General features: G+C 40.2%; 1 protein-coding gene across 1 annotated transcript in view; it reads left to right on the top strand.

The window, feature by feature from the left end:
* Positions 1-22,971, top strand: part of LOC144762471 (adhesion G protein-coupled receptor F5-like) — a 937,058-nt gene that overhangs the window by 876,872 nt on the left and 37,215 nt on the right. The window contains exon 25 of the mRNA XM_078647684.1: positions 18,522-18,606. Coding sequence (XP_078503810.1) covers positions 18,522-18,606 — 85 coding nt within the window. The remainder of the gene's footprint in view (positions 1-18,521; positions 18,607-22,971) is intronic.

Genomic DNA, 22,971 nt, shown 5'->3' with positions numbered 1-22,971 from the left:
GTGTTGTTCCCAAATACAGAATCTCAATCATGTGCTGTTTGTGTGTCCAGGACTTCTAAGGGCAAGGCGAATGTTTTTTTGAGATCCTCTTTTATCAAAATTAATATTCTTTCTGCTGAGGAGGCCCGATCTTTTGTGTTGTCCCCTCCAAATGAAATGATCTGCCATAGAATATTTAAATTTTTTAAAACGTTCCTGGTTATTTATTAGAATTTATGTTTTTAGTTTAGTTGGTATGTATAATGTTATGCTGATTGCCTAACCCCTTCTATGCTGGTGACGGAACCACTCGGGTGGGCTGTGCTAATGACGGAGTGGTTCCGTCACGTCCTAGCCGCCGCGCCTGCGCAGCATTGATTTCGCGCCTGCGCGACGCATTCTATTAGGCAGGCGGGGCCGTGACGGAACCACTCCGTCATTAGCACAGCCCACCCGTGGCTGGTGACGGAGTGGTTCCGTCACCAGCATGTCGGCGCCGCGCGCCCCCCCGTCCCCCTAGCGCCGCGGCGCAATTACTGCCACGGCAAAGGGGTTAAGGTAGTATTTTGTATTTGTTAAAAAGCATGTTTTTTTTTATTGTATTGGTATATTTTTATGGACGTCCGTTGGAGTTCCGTAACAAATAAACTAATTGATTGATTGATTGCCACCACTTCAACTTCTACCGTCTGGGCACTCTGGACTTTGCTGAACTTCATTTGGGCTAGACTTTGCCTCCCTTCCAGTCTGCTGTATTGTCTGTGCCTGTGCACAAAACAGGAACCTACCAAGGCCTGTGGGCATTCAAGACACCTGAAGGACTCTCCCTTAGAGTAAAGGAATCACTTCCCTGCATCTGGGGGCACTGCAACTAAGCTGACCAGTGTGCTGATCCTGAGCTCCCACATACTCTGAAAGGCTCAGCAACACAGGTGGTGGTTCTCCATAGCTCTCGAAACGTGCCCTGCCCTCTCACCAAGTTTGAGGCCAGTATCCCTTGTAGGAGCCGCAGGGATCAAACCCCTGTGCACCGTGTCAACTTGCTGTTGCAGAGGCTTGTTGGCTTCCTTCCACCAAGATCTTCAGGCTTCGAATAACCACAACCTCAGGCAACTCCAGTGACCAGAATCTTTGTCCACACCTTATTGTCTGCACCGTGTCCTGCATCTTTTGGTGAGTTGCTCGAGGTCCTCTTGCGACTCCAGTGTCCCCGGCCTGTGGTTTCTGTTGAGGGTCACATTTGTTTCTTTTGGGCTCCCCTGTTTGCTCAGGTCCTGCCCTGACTCCCCTGCTTGTTGAGAGTTCCCTGAACTTGCTGGTCCGACATTGCACCTTCTTCGACATCCATGTTGTTAGCAGTTGTCAAGGCTTGTTGGTGCTCCCAACAGATACCAACCCCCAAACTCTCAACTTTTTAACATGGGACTAATTGCTGGTCTTCCACAGCATCGCATGGTCCTCACAGCTGCAAAGACAAAGTCACAGTCAGTTCTCCTGCAACTCCCGACATCGGTGGGCATTCTTCTTCCAGGTCTCCGGTTAACTCCTCAGTGACATAGACTCTGTCCCCTCTGCTTGCAGGTACTCTTCAAATTCTATCCACCTTCGGATTCCACCGGCAACTCTCTCCTCCAGCAGTGGCACTTTCCTGAAGTCCTCCATTGGGTTTGACGGCTGTTTCCAACACCACTTCACACCTAATCACCTGGGTTCCCTGGTGTAGGTAACGTGGGTGCTAAGGCATCAATGGGTGGGGTGGCTCTCCAACATTGTATCTCCCATGTGGTTTGTTCAGAGTCCACTGGGAAGGATCCTTATTCATTAAAGTTGCAACAGCGACTTACACCTTAATTTGTATGGTGCACGCAGTCGTGTTCTCACACTGCAAACGATCTCCATGAGTTGCGTAGTCACTCACCTTGGGTGTTTCCTTGGGTCCCCAACACTTCTAAAGAATAAGAAGGATAATAAAGAAGGAAGAAGTAGCAGCAAGAGAATTCTGCTCAATTTAGTGATCAACAAGGAATTTTCATGCTAGCAGAGGAATGTCCTGCGGTGTTATCAGGTTCATAGTCTGTAAGCATCTCATGTTCATGCTGTCCATCAAATAATAGCAGTTCATTAGAGTCACTTAGAAACCCCCAAAATAGGAGCATTTGATTGTAAGTAAAGTTTATTTTAAAATGACATAAATTCTTTAAAAAAGAAACAGCCTCTTATTCCATTATAGCTCATAAATTTATAGAGGCCCTCCTAATTTGTTAATAATACGTCCAACCGGGAGAATTGACACACACGGGATAGACTATTTGATCCAATATACTAAAATCTTATTTTTAAAAACAGTAATAAATAAGTTTAAAATCTCAATTCTTCTTACTTAGTCTATCCTTCAGATCCCTCTTCCAAAAACAACCTTTTAACAGCCTGAACAAACTTTGCCACAGCTATTGTAATATCAAGGTAATGCATGTCCGTAAGGAGCTCAATGGTGCTTATACTACTGTCTTAGTACATGGTTTGGTCCCCCCCGGGTCCACTGTGTATTCAGTGCTATTACATAATTTTAATGCAAAGTATTGTGTGCATATTTCCAGGTAGGAGATATCTGTATGTGTTAGTGAGTATTATATAATAAATAGATATTTTTATAAATACATTGTCTGGTTCTTTTTTACTTAATCTATAAGATTGCATTCTGGTAAAACATCCTGCTTTACACTCCTTCTGGACTAAGCCTGAAGGCTGCTCTCCACAGCTACCACTTAGAGAGCTTTCTAAGGTTCCTTAAGAACTTCTAACTCACTATAAGGGTTGTCTGGAGTGGTGCAGGATGTCCAATTACATAAGTGTACATCACATACCAGGCCAGCCTCTCACAGAGCCAGTTCATTTTTTTCAGTCATTTTAGTCTCTGGAATCAATATTCAATTGTTGAAGCATATTGTCGTGTCTGTGAGGTTCTTCAGTGTAAATACATTCAGTGCTCAATTGCCTTTTTTGCAGTCTTTATTTATGTATTGTTTCTGGCATCACAGGAATTGTGTAGTCTTATTGTGGATCTGCATTGAATGGAACAAGTCTGTTCTCGAGTGGCAGGCCAGAGCTACTGATTTTTGCAGCTAATTGAACCACAGAAGACTCATCTTGTGCATCACCTCTCAATCCACCTACTTGTGTGCTTCTTCCTGAGCATAGAAAAGTACCAATCTGCCCTCCGGAAGTGATGTGCAGTCCAGGCAGATCTTGCGATCCTACACAAACTCTTGAATTACTCCATTACAGTAATGGGTCTCACAGTTGGTCTGACCTATCAAAAGGGGGATACAGGTGGGACAACAGGCAGTGAAGAGGCTGGAGTATGAGATGCAGAACTAAGATGTGAGAAAGAATAAGAAGGATAATAAAGAAGGAAGAATTAGCAGCAAGAGAATTCTGCTCAATTTAGTGTCTAACAAGGAATTTTCATGCTAGCAGAGGAATGTCCTGCGGGGTTATCAGGTTCATAGTCTGTAAGCATCTCATGTTCATGCTGTCCATCAAATAATGGAAGGACCCAGTTACTGATTTAACATCTGCTTCTTTTTATTTAGAGCAGAGTACCACACTAAGGTAGTTGATCCTTAGATGTGTATATTTATTTTAAATAGATGAAAGGAATAATTGCATCAATTTACATGTTCATAACAGTCCGAAGATTTACTCACTGTCCTGCACATGGGCGCGTATATTTACAAGTGAATACATATATACATTACTATACAAAACAGAACAAAGAATTCTTATGGGCATTTGTGACAATTCAAAACAACAATATTCGACAAATAAGTGATTGATTCATGGAAGTACCCTGTCCACTATTTCATAGTCAGGCCAATAGCATGCAATTATTTTTCTATATTTTTTTATATTTTTTAGCCTGATAGCGCAAAGGCAAGTGTTGCAATGAGCATTCAATTATATTTCATTGTATGAAAAGCAAAGCCTTATGCGCGACAAGAGGGCATTCGGATTTAAGACGAATGAAGACGCCCGTGGGCCAGAGCGCCTGTGAGCCGACGCGTTTCCGAGCCTGTCTGTCTACTTGTTCAGGCTCTTCTTCAGGGCTTCGAGGCTGGGTACCTATGTGAATATAAGTGAGGGGCATATTAGACTTGGGACCCTTACTTATGTTGTCACTAACGTGCTGAAGCAAACATCGGCGGTAGTAAACTTCGAACACTGAAATTCTTCACTCAGTTGAAAACGCCTTGCTTGAAATCACGTGAGTGACGCTCTGAAATTCCGGAACAAATAGTACTTTAAAACTCCACTTTAGTACAGATATTATATTACTGCTTTTATTGCAGAATACAAGGAGTCCTCCAAGAAATTGAACACATGAAAAATCAAAGTGTCAAATTGAATCACAAGGTAAAAATAATGTTTGCTTCAGCACGTTAGTGACAACATAAGTAAGGGTCCCAAGTCTAATATGCCCCTCACTTATATTCACATAGGTACCCAGCCTCGAAGCCCTGAAGAAGAGCCTGAACAAGAAGACAGACAGGCTCGGAAACGCGTCGGCTCACAGGCGCTCTGGCCCACAGGCGTCTTCATTCGTCTTAAATCCGAATGCCCTCTTGTCGCGCATAAGGCTTTGCTTTTCATACAATGAAATATAATTGAATGCTCATTGCAACACTTGCCTTTGCGCTATCAGGCCAAAAAATATAAAAAAATATAGAAAAATAATTGCATGCTATTGGCCTGACTATGAAATAGTGGACAGGGTACTTCCATGAATCAATCACTTATTTGTCGAATATTGTTGTTTTGAATTGTCACAAATGCCCATAAGAATTCTTTGTTCTGTTTTGTATAGTAATGTATATATGTATTCACTTCTAAATATACGCGCCCATGTGCAGGACAGTGAGTAAATCTTCGGACTGTTATGAACATGTAAATTGATGCAATTATTCCTTTCATCTATTTAAAATAAATATACACATCTAAGGATCAACTACCTTAGTGTGGTACTCTGCTCTAAATAAAAAAGAAGCAGATGTTAAATCAGTAACTGGGTCCTTCTCTTCTTTCCACATTTGAATATTGTCCTACCCAGTTACATTGTTGGACATAACCCCACTTGTAAAAGAGTCCATCAAATAATAGCAGTTCATTAGAGTTACTTAGAAACCCTCAAAATAGGAGCATTTGATTGTAAGTAAAGTTTATTTAGACCGTAGACCTATAAACCATATAAAACATACACTGTGTTTATTTTAAAATGACATAAATTCTTTAAAAAAGAAACAGCCTCTTATTCCATTATAGCTCATAAATTAATAGAGGCCCTCCTAATTTGTTAATAATACGTCCAACCGGGAGAATTGACACACTCGGGATAGACTATTTGATCCAATATACTAAAATCTCTTTTTTAAAAACAGTAATAAATAAGTTTAAAATCTCAATTCTTCTTACGTAATCTATCCTTCAGATCCTTCTTCCAAAAACAACCTTTTAACAGCCTGAACAAACTTTGCCACAGCTATTGTAATATCAAGGTAATGCATGTCCGTAAGGAGCTCAATTGCTGGCACACGAGACCTGGTATCATATTTTAAGAAAACCGGTCGTAAAAACATTTTTCGTTGATCTAGCAATTTTTGACAGTCCATTAAAATATGTAAGCAATTACATTTCATACCAATCCTGCATGTGCATCTACCATCTGGATACATCAATTCTCTTTTCAATTTATCATTTGACCAAACAGGATTGATACCTATTCTTACCCTTAGTAATTCCATTCTAAGCCATGGGTTTGGTAAAAAGTCTAAATAAGGGTACCACTTCTCTCTCATCCAGCTATTTATCATAAATCGCACAGACTCTTTATTTTTCAAATACTCCATGTCCTTCAGTTTAGATAATTCCTTCCCTAAAGCTTTAAGTTCACTTTTCGATTCATCGATTTGCAGGGACTGTCGATCAATAGTCGCCTTTAACTTAACACAAATGGTGTATAGTAACTTTCTTGCTACTTTCGCCCACTTTAATTCACTCATCTGGATCTCCTTCATACACCATTGTGCCACTTTTGATTCTTCACCTGTTCCCAGCCTTTTCCAGAATCTAATTAGGCTCACTTGCACCTGGACATTCCATGCCGTCATGTCTAGCTCTTGTCTAATCGCCTGCATCATTGAAGAGATAGGCAATGACAACAATGCCTTTAGACATTTCCCTTCCTCGCTGACCCAGGAAGCTTTGCCCCCTAGGCATAAGATCTCCAAACCATACTGCAGTTGTGGGGGTATCATTGCATTATAAGCCTTCAGCATTGGTCTATGGGACATGGAGCCATAACTGCGATTAACATTTTTCAACCCGCAAATTGCAGTTAAGGCTTTTACTTTCTAGGCTTCAAGGTGCATGCCCCTTTTTAGAGATTTGTCGAACCATATTCCGAGATATTTATACTCGTTGACTATCTCTAATTTCGTTTGCCCCAAGATCCAATTGAACTTTTGGTTTCTCTTCCCAAAACACAGAATTTTTGTTTTGTCCATATTCACTGTGAGACGTTTGGTTGCGCAGTAAGAACTGAACGCATTCAGCTTCCTTTGCAGACCCAATTCTGTCTGGTCCAAAATCACCCGATCGTCTGCGTACAGAAGGCAAGACAACTGCTTTCCATTTACTTTTGGGCTTGCACTTCTGTCAGTCATCAGAAAAGAAGGTAGGTCTGCAAGAAAGATTGAAAAAAGCAACGGTGCTAATACGCAACCCTGTCTCAGGCCATTATTGATCGCTATCTCCGGAGTCAGACCCCCCTTCGTATCTTTAATGACCTGAGCCCAGTTCTGACTATGCAACTCCCGAATTACCGCCAGGAGTTCCTCCGGGATGTTGTAGCTTCTTAGCGTCTCCCAGAGACACTCCCTGTCGACTAAATCAAAGGCTGCTCGAAAATCCACAAAACAGCAATATAATCTTCCTTGCTTCTCCATGGATTTCCGTGCTACCGACCATAACGCAAAGCAGTGGTCTATTGTTAAATGCCCCTCCTTAAAACCACCTTGTTCTGCTGGCACTATTGTTGCTTCACCCAGTCTTTCAATCTGCCAAGAATTATTTTAGAAAACACTTTCACTCCAATATCGAGCAGATTGATTAATCTATAGTTCTTAGGGTCCTGCCTGTCGCCTTTCTTATGGATGGGCCTGATCACAGCCCCTCTGCAGGATTTCGGGATAATTCCTGAGTTCAGGACCGCTAAGAACATCCGGGAGAAAAATCATGCCCACCAATCTAGCTGTGTTTTTATTATAACAGCTGGTAGGTTATCGGGCCCTGCAGCTCGGGTTAAATTTAGCTTCTTAATAGTTTCCTTCACTATTTCTGAGGAGAAAGCTGGTTTTAATTATTTTGCTACTCTTCCTCTGAAGGCTCTTTCCATACTCATTACAGGCACATAGTTTGACTTATATAGTTGGCCTAAGTAATCCTCCCAGGAAGCCTCTTCAACTACACAGCTCATGGTTCCTGGGGTTCACCCCGAGGCATCCTGAATCAACTTCCAGAACCCTTTAACCTCATGGCTGCTTAAGAGATCCCTCTGCTGTGCTGGGCCATAATGTTAATGGGTGTGGTCATGACGAGCTCAGATCGTCATGAGCACCCTAGAGGTATACCTCATGACGAGCTGAGCTCGTCATGAGCATCGAAGGGATTAACATATTTTGTTTCTATTGTTTCCAGAAGATTCTCCCAGCATTTTTCTTTAAAAATTCTCTTCTTAGACCTTACTAATATTTTATATTCTTTCCTTAGTTTAAGTAATTTATTAAGGCCTCCCTGCTCGTACCTTAGACGCAAGGATCTTTCAACTCTCCTTATTATCCTTTTTTTTCTCTACACACGGAGTCGAACCAACTTCCTTGCTTTCTTCGACTGAACTGACTGTTTTTATTGCTCTTTTCCTTCTTACCTAAATCAGCTCTGAGGCATTGCACAACCTGATTAATTTTAACCTCAAACCAGGAAACCTTATGATCCCTAGCTTCCTCCATGGTTACATTCTGTTGGAAACTAGCTAGTTTCTCTAAACATTCATTCGTTAGTTTAGTAGACAAACGTTTTGGATAAGACATATCCTGCAGGACTCTTCCACAGTATCTTATGGGCCCCCATGTTAGTTTACACTACAGGGCATTATGATCACTTTCATTACGCTGTATTACCTTAAACATATTTACCCTCGTGTAATTCCAGGCATGCACAAACACATCATCTATTGGGCAGTGTTGGTTACCTTTTCTAAATGTCTGATATGCTGGGCGGTCAGATTCCATCCTACCATTTAGACTAAGTAATCCCATTGATCCCAGGAATTTTCCTAGAGCGTCATCTTGTTTATTCATTTTACAATTAGGGAACCAAGCTGACCTTACGTTGTATGAATTTTCGATCTCACTGAGCCAGGGGTCTAATGTTTTAGGATTTAATTTATGGTTAAAATCCCCCATAATGAGCAGCACCTCGTTTCCATACTTATCGCTCAACGGGTTCATTACATCCTTAAATAACACCATTTCCCTTTCATACTCCTCTTGGGAGCCCCATTTTATATAGATATTTACTAGAATCAATCGTTCATTTGAACTAACTGTAACCAACAGGATTAATTCATTAACCAACACCCATTTACAAGCTGTTGTTACTAACTTCACTCTTTTTGCAATCCTAGTGGAGACCAAAGTCATAATCCCCCCGGCTGGGCGCCCCCACCTCTTTTTATTAGCCGGTTTATGATGTTGTACAAAACCCTCAATTACCGGGGTGATGTCGCATAGCCAAGTTTCCTGCAGGCAGATAATGTCTGCCTGCAGTGAGACAAGTTTAATACTTTCAGACTTTGTTTGCCCTATAAACCCATTTATATTCCATGAGATTATTTTTAGGCTATGCGACAACCCACTTCCCTAATCAATCTCACTAAGGCAGCTGGGCTCGTTCAAGGCCTACGCGGGAGTGCTTGTAAAGCTATCTCCTGGGCTACAGTTACCCAAACTATTTCTGGGCTCTGGGTTCTCTATGACTATGTTTATATTTACTTTTTCTCCGCATAACCCTGTTATCAAATTTACTTGCCTTTTCCCAAAGCCGTCATGGCAATTCAAGAAGGTACTATCAGGCCGATATATCCTTTCCAATTCAGCTTCTGGTATTAGCCGGATTCCTTCCTTTAATAATTATTTTTCTGCTTTTAAGATTGCAGTTTTTACCAGCCCTGAGTAGTCTTCAACTTTCGTATATTCCTTGCCTCTATTGTTATTACTAAAACCTACCTGCCTCAGATCTTTTGACTCAATTTATTTAAGGCTTGGGCATTTTGAAAAGGAAAATAGGAGTTGCGAACGGTTTAAGGGTACAATTTTCCTTAGCTTTTTCCTCCCCTTCTCCACTTCTGAGGGTTCAAGGTATAACTACTTTTTAACACTTGATTCTAACTCTTTGTTGCCCAAATTTTTCTTACCCCTCTTGTCTTTCTTTATGGATGGAGTTTTTATTGTCCTTGGAGTTTTTCCACCCTTCCCTGGACCCATTGAATAATTTTTCACCTCTTCCAGATTTACCCATTCACCCAACATTTTCGCCTGTCTTCCTACGTTACCAGTGAATCTTTGTTGAACCCTTTCCCCCCTTAATTCCACCTGTCTCGTGGTTAGGGGTCCCCCTGTATTCCTCCTTTTTCTCCTATTATTTAAGAATGCTCCTTTTTCTTGTGGAGTTTCATGAGGCACCGCTCCCTTATCCCCTCCTTTATTTAAGCCCTTCCCTTTTTGCAGTGTTTGTCTTTTTAAGTTTGACCTTGTGTTTAAATGCCTATACCATGGTGTTCTCCCCGTCTTCTGATTAGCATTGGGGATTTAGATATATATACATCCTGACAATTATTCATAGGTTCTACTTCCCCTCCTTGAGTAACAATATCTGGCACTGATCTAACCACAGTTGGCATTAGCCCCCTGATGCCCTGTAATTCACTTACAGTTTGTTTTAAGTGTAGTTCATGGGCATTTAATATTCTATTGTTAGATAATGTAACTTCTAGCAGGCCTTGCAAGGTTTTTTGCAGCATTAGCATTAAGTCCAGCATTGAGGCCGAAGATGTTGCTGTAATGTCCAAACCCAAAGTGCTACTGCGCACCAATTCTTCTAAAGACTTGGAACCTTGCATCAGTGATTGGCCCATACTTTCCTCTAATTTGGACCCTATCTCTGAGTCCATAGTTCCTTTCAGGTCATCCTCATCCTTAGAGCCGTTCTCCTCATATTCTACTTCAGCCGAAGCGCTCATAGAAAATATCCTTGGCGAAGAAGAAAGTCTCGGTTCCAGGTTAATATTACTATTATTCGTAGAAATTTGGTCTATCATTAATTCTTCTTTACTTGCAGCACAGTCAGCATTTGCTTCTTGATCTATTGACAATTCCTTCTAATTGGCCTGAGATTTGAGGGGTGTTGGCATCTTCTTATAATGTTTACCCACAAAGTCTTTTATTGATTTTGATACAACCCCCCCCCCTTACTCGCAGGCTTGTTGATTGTCAAGTGTTGTTTTTTTCTTTATTGATTTTCTTTGTGCGCTCTTGGCAGTCTCCTCCAAATCCAAACTTACAACTTGAGCAGGCCTATTTAGTTCCGTTTGCTCATTATTCGGAGTCTGGAGTCCTTTTCTTGCTTTACTTGTTTTTAACTTCTTTGGTGCATTTTGCAAGTCACTTATTACATATTATATCTTATAGACTGCAATGAACGTGGAAGGGTAAATGGCTGGGGGCGAGAATGGGGGCAAGCAGGGAAAAGGTATAAGGCAAATTAAAACCAAGCCCCTGATGCTCCGCCACCTTGCTAACACTCCAGAACTTCATTTCTCCACTACTCTCTGTCACATAAATCCCCTTTCACGTTTCCCTATTCCAAGAGCAAGCCTCTAGCGTTTTGCTTAAGAATTGAGAGCAAAAAAGAAATCAAGAGTTTAAAAAACGCCACTTACCTCTGCTGTGTGGTGTGTTGTCAGGCTAGCCGAGTTTTTACTTTGCTGTCCTGCCCCCTCGTTATTTGAGGCAATACCTCTTTTTGCTGCCTGCAAGTTCCCGACCTCTCTCAACTTGTGTGAGGTTTCCTCCTCCCCCCTCTGTTTTTTTTTTTGCAATACTCCGTTCACTCCTGCTGGTGGGTTTGCTGGGTCAGGCCAGGTCACAAATTCGAAACGCACACTTCACGTTTCCTCCGTGGGACAATTCACGCAACACTGAGGAAACTTTGGGGACCTTGGATTCCACTAAATCACAGATAGTTGCAGCCGCCCGGCTGTTCTCCTTTGCATTCGCGCGTCCAGATCCGTAAGGAAGTATACGTAAGACGCAAAGACGCAATGTAGACACTCCACTGATGGCGCACGGCCTTTGATTGTGATAAACATAACCATAGTCCCTTGTATATCAGTGATGACATGGGTGCAGATTGTAGTTTGGGTTCTCCTTGTGACTGCTATGGTCGTGGATTGATTACACATCACTAAAATGCATATGTGATGATCTGGCCTGTAGACATCTGCCAGGATACTTCTTGATTTTGCCCTTAATTATGGTATGATCTACTTAAACATGACATGACACCTGTAGTTAGAGTCTGCCAGATGATGATGCTTCTTGGTTTATATTTCTTCAGACAAAAACTATTCAGTAGATGACCCAATGATGGTGCTGTGAAACCTGTCCCTCTAGTCAAGCAAGGTTTGATACTATGTTTCAGATTAGGAGGCTTTAGTAACTTTGCTATTTGTAGAGGCTTGTTAAGTGTGGCAACCAACCTTTCTGCCACTCCATTACTTTCAACAAGAGAGGGGTTATTTATTGTATTTTTTTTGTTTTTGTTTTTTTGTGTTCAAATACAAGAGAAATTGCATAGTGCTTGATTTCTATGCCAATGAAAAATGGGCCTTTATCTGTCTCGATAATTAAGTGCATGGTAAAAGTGAAAAACAATTTGTTCAGGACAGGTTTGGCCTTATTTAAAGATGTGCTAGTTGCTTCAATCACTTACAATTAATTCTGGAGTGCTTATCCAGTTATACCAACAGGTATTGGCCTGTGACAGTAGGGTCAATAAAGTCAATGGCTACTCCTTATGGACATGAGAATTATGGATGTTGTAAAGTAATATTAAATAGGGAATGCTGCAATTCGCAATTTCTTTTCCCATCCCAGATTTTCTCATTATATTAGCGGAAGGCTTAATAGTGATAGTGAAAATCAGGGTTGGAAGTGGACTCCCTTGCCTCATGTCTTTATAACCCTCCAGGGATCAGAGATTGTGACTTGAAACAGCTTTTGAGTATTTCCAATAGACTGAGTCAGTAGCTTTGTGTAAGTCACCAGATACTACTTCAAGATGTGGTATTGCAGTAGATGCAGTTCCAGGACATGAAAGAACTGCTTAATATAGTTATTTCAATCTGGAATAAACCCATTGAGATCTGGGTGGCCAGATAAATCATGTGTTCCAATAACCTATAGACAAGAATCTTACTTATAATGTTATAGTTGAGATTTAACCTAGAGAAGCGCTGAAAGCCAGATGGATCCCCCACTGTCTGGCCATTGTTGGTAACATTCCTCTCTGATATATGTGATTGTAAAACATTACTAGTTTTGATATCAATGTTTGTACTTAGGTCTTCTAAAATTCTACCAAGAATCCGTGTCTGCAGGGTGTTTTCTTGTTTATAGGATCTGTTATTGATGCTTTAATCTCTTGTCAGGTAATCAATGTATCAAATGATTCCCTGACTTTTTGGCTCATTCTCTCTTGGCTCAAGCATTTATTCTCTCATGTATGTCGTCGGAGTCCTGGTCACTGTACAGACTCTTATAGAACTGAGGAAAAACCTGATTGATTGCAGACTGAGTCCCTACAATTTTACACACAATGTCACCCAGTAGGTTTATGACACTAACAACCTTCCCATTTAAGTAGTTAGGCTAGTAATCGTCCTGTTTTATCATCATCCATTTGTTTATGCATCATGCAGTCTTGATAATCCTTATATTTTAACCTATCAGAATTGTGCTTGGGCTCTGCCTTAAGAGCGTACATAGTTTCTTTGTTCCTTTGTCTAGTGTTGCCTACATTTTCCATATCCTTTATTCAAGTGTGTCTAATTCTTGATACAGTATCTGTTTATCCCCATATGTTTCTGTGATACAACACCCTCTCATAATTGCTTAGAGGCATCCAATTAGATTGCCATATCTACAGTGGTACCGTCATTCTCAATCAAGTATCCTTCTATTTCTGCGGTGATGGTCTACCTCTAAGACCGTTTTGTCAGTGTTAGTATTCTATCCCACTTATGAAGTTTCTGCAACAACTTTGTTGAAATTACATGGATTCACAACTGGATTTCAGTGGCTTCCTCAGTGAAGTAGTTTATAAAATCATACGGTTGAACATATTCTTTCAGGCAGGTTGCAAATTAGTTAATAGTTGTAGTGTTGTGTGAGTTAGCAATGACAAATCCCTTATCCGGAGTACTCTTACGAAAGCTGTTTAGCCTGCTGTACTGGAAAAGCTTGACCTTAAGACTATTTTGAATTCTACTTTTCAAGCTTACTGTTCGACCCACCACTCGACCACAGGTAAAAGCCCTTTAACCTTGATGTTAGGGAAAGCCATGACTTCCAAGTTACCTCAGTGGATCAACTGAAGTTCAAATACTTAGGAGAAAATCGATGTAAAATGCTTGGATCATAAAAGGAAAATGAAGTCTTATGCAGACAAGTGCCAACATGAAAAAGACATTATGTTCACTAGTGGACTTCAAGTGCTTGTTTGTAAACGTAGAAAGCAAACATATGATGCTCATTTCGATTCTCAGCCCGTTGATGTTGTGACCAGCAAAGGGCACATGGTAATTGCTCAACATCCTGGGAAGTCCATTTCACAAGATTCTTCAAATTTCCATCATGTGGCTCATCACTTGTCAGCCACTGATATCAATGTACATACTGGGTCTGAAAGAACAAGTTAAGACCCCTGACTGCTGTTATTCCTTCATCACCAAGGCAGGTCCTTAACACTTCTACTGCCTGTCTCCAATTTTTAAAGACACAATTGGGGCATGTGATCAAAGCGTCCCAATGACTCATTGAAAAGCTATGATTGTGTATATATTTGCAAAACAATTACTTTTGTATTTAACAGAAGGGAGATGTAGTGCTGTGTGAGGTAGCAATGAAAGAACCCTTATGGCTCCCGATGAACCACACCTATATAGTTGTGACGTAAGTGTTAGAGCATAGCAAAGTGAATGTAGGTTTAGAATGTTGATTGTTATACTAAGCACCATGTGTGGCATAGCCATTGGCGAGTACCCGGGGTGGGGGGACACAACAATAGTCTCACCAGGTTCTATAACAGTAGAATGAAATGTTTTAATTTACCTGTTATAGTGAATATTCCTTTGGAAGTAATAAGGCTTTCCTTTAGTTTTGAGTAAGATTCACTTTCACCTTCATTGAATTAAAGAATAATATCCCTAGCCTCAGAACCAACACATTGCATTAGTAAATAAAGCAGCTTTCTTCATAATGACCAATGAGCTAACATATATTTCTAACTTCATCCTTTACTTGCACCACCTGGAGCCTATGTTGTTAGCATCTGTGAGACAGAATGGAGGACAGGCACCCAGAGTTAGAGTCTCTAAAGGCTCGTCCACAACAAGAACATATGTTGGCACACTGGAAAGTCACAATGCGCTTGCCTCAATCATTATGGTGAGCTTGTCTTCTTTGGAGGGCAACATTTCACACAGTTGGTATGACCAGCAGGGAAGGCACTTTTCTAACCGTGATGGATGGTGTAGCTGGCATGGGCCAGTGACTGCCTCATTTCCACTGTAGTAATAGAAATAAATTCAGTATTCAATTGTTGTACCTTTTACGCAATCTTTACTTCTGACATGTTTCTGCAATCTCATGAAGTCATAACTCAAATCATTGATTTTTATTGAATGGAATGAGACTGTTCTCAAACGACAGACTGATGTGCCTAAACAATGCGGCTGCTTCATTCAGAAGGTGCCCGCCTTTTGCCCCATCCCTTTGTAGAAGTAGACCTCAGTAAGGACTACCAGTGCTAGGGGTTCAGCCTTCTCTGCACACACGTCCTCAGACCAGTAAAGAGACACTGGCACAGAAACTGAGATGTAAAGTAAATAGTTTAATAAACCTCATGAGATGGAACTACATTCACACAACACCCTTCTGCAGTGTATGAAGTAGCACAAGGAGTAGAAGACCCATGGGTCTTTTATACCCACACAGGAGATCAAAAGGAGGCGGTACAAGCACACATAGGAAGAGTTACATACACAGATGGTCATACAGAGAATGCATACTCAACAAAGAAGGAGGAGCCAACAGTTGCTGACTTGAGTAAAGACATCCTGACAGTAACAAACATAAGCAGGTGCATGGGTAGCTACAGACTCTTCTGAGCATGTGCAGAGTAGCAGAGGCTAAGATTAGCCAGTTCTTGAGCAAAGCACAAGGGCAAGCAACAGTGAAGAAGAAAAGAGCAGATGCGAGCACATGGTTAAACAAGATGGCTGCCGAAAACATGATGGCTTCAGCTAAATGGTAACATCGATCTCTGCCAAATTTCTACACCTTGAGCTTCACTCAAGTGTATCCCTCCCAATCGCATGGGAATACCAAGTTGTACTCCGGGAAATAACAAACTGTCCCGGCAGATATTGTGACAAAATGCATATCAGTCTTTTTCTGTAAAAAATATAGAGCTTTAACTAAAAGAGCAGCAAATGAATCAAAGGTAGAATATTGGAAGTCTATGCTGGCTTATTTGGCTAAGGAGAAGTTACCTCCATTACACTTCATGCATAAAACCAATGCATGCATTGTGACAAAACATTTTGTCTCGTCCACATTTCTCCAGTGTTTAGACATTTGCAGTGCCATCCTTCCAGGTCCAGAGTATGTTTCAATCTGTTGAAATAACTCTTAAATCATTGTACAGAAATATTCATAACTATTTTAGAGTCTTGACCTGCTTAGGGGTTTTGCCACTCAAGTCTTCAAGGTGTTAAGACATTTTCTAAATGAGCCCCAAGAACATTGACACCTTTCATTAAGAATGCAGATACTCGTGCCTTCCCTCTAGGTGCTTAAGTGCCTTGTTTTATTTCAGGCACTGTGTATATTTCAGCTGCTGCTGATGGTGATGGGACTGGAGGAGCCAAAAATGAAAATCCAAAATGTAATGGATAAACTGGAGTCCAATAAAGCCCAATCAGAATGTTACAGAGGGCAAATAACAATTTACTCCTTATACGTATGTCATGGCATTCTAGGTATTTATGTATTGCACTGTATTACTATATAGTTTTGGCAAAAGAATACTGTATATTAACAAGAGTGTTGGGAGAACATACACTATTGTAGACATTATTTAAAATGCATATACTTTAATTGCACATTGATGCATGTTTTACAGTTGCATTGCACACGTATTTACAATTCTAATTAGAGAATAAACAATTTATGAAGAATTACAACTTTCAGTCAAGTGCTTCAACTGCAATTAGAACCCATGACCATATGGTCTAACACCTGCAACATCTCATTCTTTGCATACCAAATTCTAAAAACAGCTTATCCACTGGACCATATCTCTTCCCTGTCATGCCTGAAATGCTCCAGAAAGCTATTCTGGTAGAACACACAGAGTTGTATTTGAACTTTGAGTTAAGTGGAATGAAATATAATAACATTGAATACATTATTAACTGAATAAACCTTTTCCATAAAAAATGAGTTCATGTTGAAAAAGGTATGAGAATTGAAACATGGTATCCCTAGAATTGAGGGGTTACATCAGTGGCTACATGTGACCTCTGATCACTGTTAAGAAGAAAATAAAAAAAATAAAAAACTATTATAACAATTAATATTGTGTAGATATAGGTATACATTTTGGATAGTAAATGGATCCCCCAGATCAGCTGAAATCCCCTCTGATGCCCTAAAACCCTTAAAGCAAAAGAAAGCAAATGTAACTTCTGGATCAAGGTAGTAATACCTTACAAGCTGAGAAAATATAGATATTCTAAATAAAGTTTAGTACAGATGAAAAACTTAGTCAGATAAGCCAGTTTGGTGTAGTTATAAGAAGAGCCTTACACTGCTGATGCCAAGTTACAGTATGGTGTATGGGTGGGTGGGGGAACCATTACCTTCAAACTAATTATTGTAAGAAAACACTTACTGAAATATGTTTCCAGTATATCTATATATGATTACATTAAGCATACTTTAACTCTGGTGTATAACAATGATAACCCTTTATATTGCATTTAGAATGGCTTCAGTAATGTAGGCTCATTAACTCCATTCCTTGAAGTGTCTGACATCCAGGATACTGGTAACTCCATTGGGTGAGGGACGTTAACGGGCATTGACTGGTGGGGTCCTTACTCCTTAGGACCCACTACCAAATTTCGGAATTTGGGGGATTCAATATTTCTGTATCCAATTTCCTAAGTAATTCCTAATCTCCTCTCAGATTTCCTTTTAGAAAATTATCCTGTTTTCAGGAGCAAAACAGCAGGTCCACTCTAAAACTGTGGATGTTATAATTCCAATGGGGCTGAAAATAGGAGTTAGCAGTCCCATTGCAAATATTGGGTCTGTCATAACGCACACTTGGTAGAGGTATCTGAATTGGATAGAGAAAAAAATTATTACTACAATAGTGTTCTTCAGAAATCTAAATGAGTAATTATGATTATTAGTTTTCTGTTCTCAATAAGAAAACCATAATCTTATTTGAAAAATGAAGAAATGTGGTGGCATAGATGAATGCCATGCTATCCAAAACAATTGTTTTATCAGTATTTAGTTTATTCTCACTGATGAGTTCTTAAAGATGTCTCTGATTACAGCATGAAAAAGATACCAAGAAAATAATATTTCCTAACACTGGGAGTTCAAATGGTTGAAGAGTGCAATTTGTTTGTGTTTTCTCGGTCTTAATCTCAAAGAGTCTTATTCACGTACATCTTATTCACAAAATAATACCTATGTCTACAATGTATTGCCTTACTCTTAGATAAAGGAGAGATTTACAACATTTCCTACTCCCTGAAAAAAGTTCTTACATTTGTCCTGGCATAACCCTCTTTAAACCTATGAGCCCAGATCATCATAATCTCTGAAAATTTGTAGGCATTGAGTTAGGATTACTGTGACTTTTCCCAAGTGATTGTAATTTTTCCTTGAGATGACAAATCATTTGCCTTCTGTAAACAAATATGTTTAAATACGTCCTGTAAATTACCAAACTGTTTTTAGAAGTATTTAATCTGCTATTTAACAAGCAATATTCTCATGTTTTCAATATTGTTCTGTTTAACAACTCAGTTAGTGAGAGTTTTAATACTTAGTGTTTTTACCTTACAGCGGTCAACCCTCAGTACTTCTCAGACACCACCAAGCACCTCAAAATCAACTCTGTCAAAACCAGGAGCACGCTTTGGCAGACGAGGTATGTTCACAAAAATTAATGGAAACAAACCAAGTTTACAACACACAGATTGTATGAGGCTATGACACAAAAGTACAGGATTGTAAGCAGCAGCAGTTGGAGGGAGGTGGCCAACCTAAGTGAAGAATGATCTTCTTTTACTACGCCTCATTAAACCGACTCCTGCATGCAAAATGCACCTGTTCAGACATAAAGAGTGAAAACATTTTTTTAGTTTCAACAGTAATCAGTATTATGTGTGTCACCGTTATGCAGTTGCATAATCTCTAAATACCATTGATGAACTGTAGGTCCATATCCTCTTGTCTTCTCCCTTACACCCTGTTCCTACTTCTATCCTCTGAAAACCCACATCTATATTATCATGCATGAAACTGTACTTTATTATGCATTTTGTGCTGTCTTACTGTCTGTGATGCTTCTTATTAATATAGAAATACTATTCCCATTATTGACTGCTACAACATTACAATTTACGCTCGGAAATGGCTTGCATTAGGAACACAAATGAATTGTAATCTCATAAGGTTTTAATGCAATATTACGAAAGTGCAAATCCTATGCAAGGGAGTTGGAAAGCCGGTTCTCATGGAGGTCAGTGCTAATTGCAAATTTAAAGTCATAGTCTTTAAATATTTCTGAAATCTGTATCCATACAAAGAGATGCAACTATGGACACAGACGTTTGTTATCATGGAGAACAAAAGCAAAAAGTTGATGATGGACATGCAGCAATAGATTACTTAACAAAATGCACACTTGTTACATTTGTGAATGTACAGATGGTCATTTATTCGCCAAATGCATGCATGTTACTCTATCGGCATATGCTTGGGAAGCAGTGACCGTCCCAACTTCCTGTAAGTATTCCTGCAATTCCTAAAGAATTCCCCAAAAAGTTGAAACATGCTCTGAATGTAGGAATAAACAACTGGAGCAACTTTTAGACTTCGCTTTAAATCGAACCATTGGTAGCAACAGACGTGTTCTAAGAGTCAGGCATTTGCATCTATGGTGGTACTTAAACGTTTGGAGTAAATATCTGCTTTTTTTCTGACTTGTTCAAGAGTCCAGGGAGTAAGTGATTGATTTATGTGAGTATTCAAATGTATAACAATTTTTATTGAGTACGTCACACTTTCACGTAGAGAAATGTAGTGCTAGAATTATTTTGCACTGTTTGTTTTGAATGTATAAAATGTGTTCCTCATAGAGAAATTATTTCCTCTACACCCTTATATTTTATGAGGGTGTTTCTTCCTGAAAGTGGATGTACTCACACAAACCCATTTGAAAGGACAGCATTCCACTACTGCAGATCCTCTGAATAAGGGACAGGATTATCCCTTCATAAAATCTATTGACTGATTATTTTACATATACAACATTGTTAATTAGTTCATACTATACAACTTCTTGTAAGTTGGCATGGCCAGAGGAACAGAAGAATTCATTAATTGCTCCAACCTTGCCTAACCACCAGTATTGAAATGTAAAAAAATGCACCAGTATATTTCAGTGTGCACTTTGATCAGCATAGGCTCTCCGACAAATAGGAAATTCATCTAGCCTTTGCTCAACAAACATACATAAGTACCAGCAACCATACATTTTACAAACAATTATGCTAGGCCACAATTAACTTTAGCCTACACATTTTTGGTGAGGCCATGGGTAACCTAAAAGCCCACCTCCAGGTCTATTTCTACACTACTTTCAGCTTTATAGTTCCATTCATCAGTGGCCATACCCTAAGGTACAAAATGGGGAAACATCCTTTGCCACGCAACTTTTACCACGCAGTGCCTTTACAACGCAGGTTTTACAACGAAAACCATTACAACGCATTGCACTGGGGGGCGCTCTAGGATAGGGAATAGTTTTAATTTACTATCCAACACCTTCTCTACTATCCACGGGGACTGGAGTTGGAATAGTAAATTAAACTATTCACTATCCAGCACCCCCCAAAGCAATGCGTTGTAAAGGCTTGCGTTGTAAAACTTGCGTTGTAACAGCATGCGTGGTAAAAGCATGCGTTGTAACAACGTACATCCTACCAAATGCATTCAATATCCTTCAAAGTTCCAGAGAGCAATGATCCATAGCATAACAAATATACAGAAAAGCCCAAATAAAATAAATAAACATAAAGCAAGTTGTTTTATCATACCACATTCACAACCAACACTAATTGTAGCTATGATCGTAGAAACTGAACTCTGGGCTTAAATCAGTGCACTGTTAAATGGCCTGGGCCCTACTATTAACACACATATCTGTCAGAGTTGAAAATCATTTTGGAATACAAATCTACCATCAACCATTCCCGGTAGGCATTCCTATTTATCTCACATGTGCAAATAGAGACAAAAGTAGGGGAAACACCAAAACAATTTTATTAAAACACCTTATAATGAATAAAGGATAATGCACTGCTAATTCTGAAAAATATGATACAATGTGATCATTTTACAAGTGGAGTTTGCGAGAGCCTGGAAAGGCCTGGATTTCATTACACTCTGGTTCAACAGTTAGTTTCAGAGTTAGAATTAGACCAGAACTGACAAGACATTTCCCCAATCTGACTAAGTTTCCCAATTTCTAGATTGATGTTGATTTGTGAGTGTGATTTTCCCAGCTTCATTGCTTCCATTATCTCAGTATGTTCTGACACAAGCAATTAATACAACTCTCACTAGTGGAGTCTTATGGAGTAAATAATACAAGTGTAGCCTAGTTGGTGAAAGTGTATGCAGCTGTTCAGGCATTCTGGTCCTGTGTTGTGTAGGGCTTTATATGTGTGTATGAGAAGTTTGGATTGGCTGTGCCTGTGAATGGGGAGCCAGTGAAGCTTCCTGAGGTGTGGTGTGATGTTGGTGTGGTTTGGGAAATTTAGTATGAGTCTTGTGGCTGCACTCTGGATGGTCTGGAGTCTGTTTAGGAGTTGTTTGGCAATTTCGGCACAGAAAGTGTTGCTGTAGTCTAGCTTGTTGGTGAGGAAAGCTTGTGTGACCATCCAGCTAGTGTTCTGAGGCAACCATTTGAAGATCTTTCGCAGCATGCTTGGAATGTAGAAGCAGGGGGTGCACACTGCGTTGACTTGAGCCGTCATATTGAAATTGTTATCTAGGATGACCACTAGATTTCCTGTGTGGTTCATGAGTGAGGATGTTGGGCTTGTCATCTAGGATTATCCCTAGATTTCTTTCGTGGTCAGTGGGTGTGGAAGTTGGTACTAGCTCCAACATCCACCAGGTGGAATCCCATGGGGAGGCGTCTTTTTGCAGAAGACCAGTACTTCCGTCTTATCTGTGTTGAGCTTCAGGCAGTTAGTTCGCATCAACTCTGTTACCATGGTCATAGTGTTGATTAAGTTGGCTCTGGTGGTGTTTGTCTTGTCCATCAGTGAGAGGAGGAGTTGGGTATCATTGGCATAGGACTTGACAGTGATGTCTTCTTATCGGATGATGACGGTTAGTGGTGTTATGTATATTTTGAAAAGAGTGGGACACAGGGAAGATCTTTGTGCGACACCACAGTTTCCTGGTGTCTGATATGAAGGGTGGTTCTTCCAGTGGGGAAGGAACAGATCCATTTGAGAGTAAATGCTTGTATGCCAAGCTTGTGGAGTCTTCTGATGAGAGTGTTGTGGGAGACAGTGTTGAAAGGAATGGGGAGGTCAGGCAGTATGAAGACTGCTCTTTCTCCTCGGTCCAGGATGTTTATAATGTCATCAGTGGCAGTGATGAGTGATGTTTCAGTGTTGTGATTCTTTCTGAATCCTGATGTGTTGATTTCGAAAATGGTGAAGTTTGAAGTTGGTTGTGAGTTGCTTGTTAGTGGCCGTCTCAATCACTTTGACTACATAGGGGAGCAGGAAGATGGATTGGTCAGACTAAAAAATAGTGAGAGGACAGTGTGACAAAATCACTGTCCACTCACTATTTTTTAGTCTTGAGTTTAGGTGAACACTAATAAAGTTCTTTGTTTGCCTTGACAGTCATTTTAATACACCTCACTTTATTCAATTTTTTTGCACTGCACTCATCAGCTCCACCATCTGTAAGAACAATTGCGGTGACCAAACTATGGCCTAGTGATACGAAGCCAAAATACATCTGGGCTTTCGCACACAGACCTAGTTTTGGGGGTCCTACATGATGAGGCTCCGCCATTTGGGTGGGCTGATAGGACTCAAACAGCTTTTGTTGAAAGCCAGTCCGACTTTTGATAACTGATGTATCAAAATCTTTGATGTGCAATTCGTCCAGTGTTAGTTTAAGTATCTCAGCTATACTCGACCTTCAGGCTTTTTGTTATTTATGTAGTTCTACTGGGGGTATTCACCTGGTTGGTCGTTAA

This window comes from Lissotriton helveticus, chromosome 6, assembly GCF_964261635.1.
Source record: "Lissotriton helveticus chromosome 6, aLisHel1.1, whole genome shotgun sequence".
In the NCBI taxonomy this organism is placed as follows: Eukaryota; Metazoa; Chordata; class Amphibia; order Caudata; family Salamandridae; genus Lissotriton; species Lissotriton helveticus.
The sequence above is the reverse complement of the archived record's forward strand: the minus strand, read 5'-3'. Positions and strand labels throughout refer to the sequence as shown.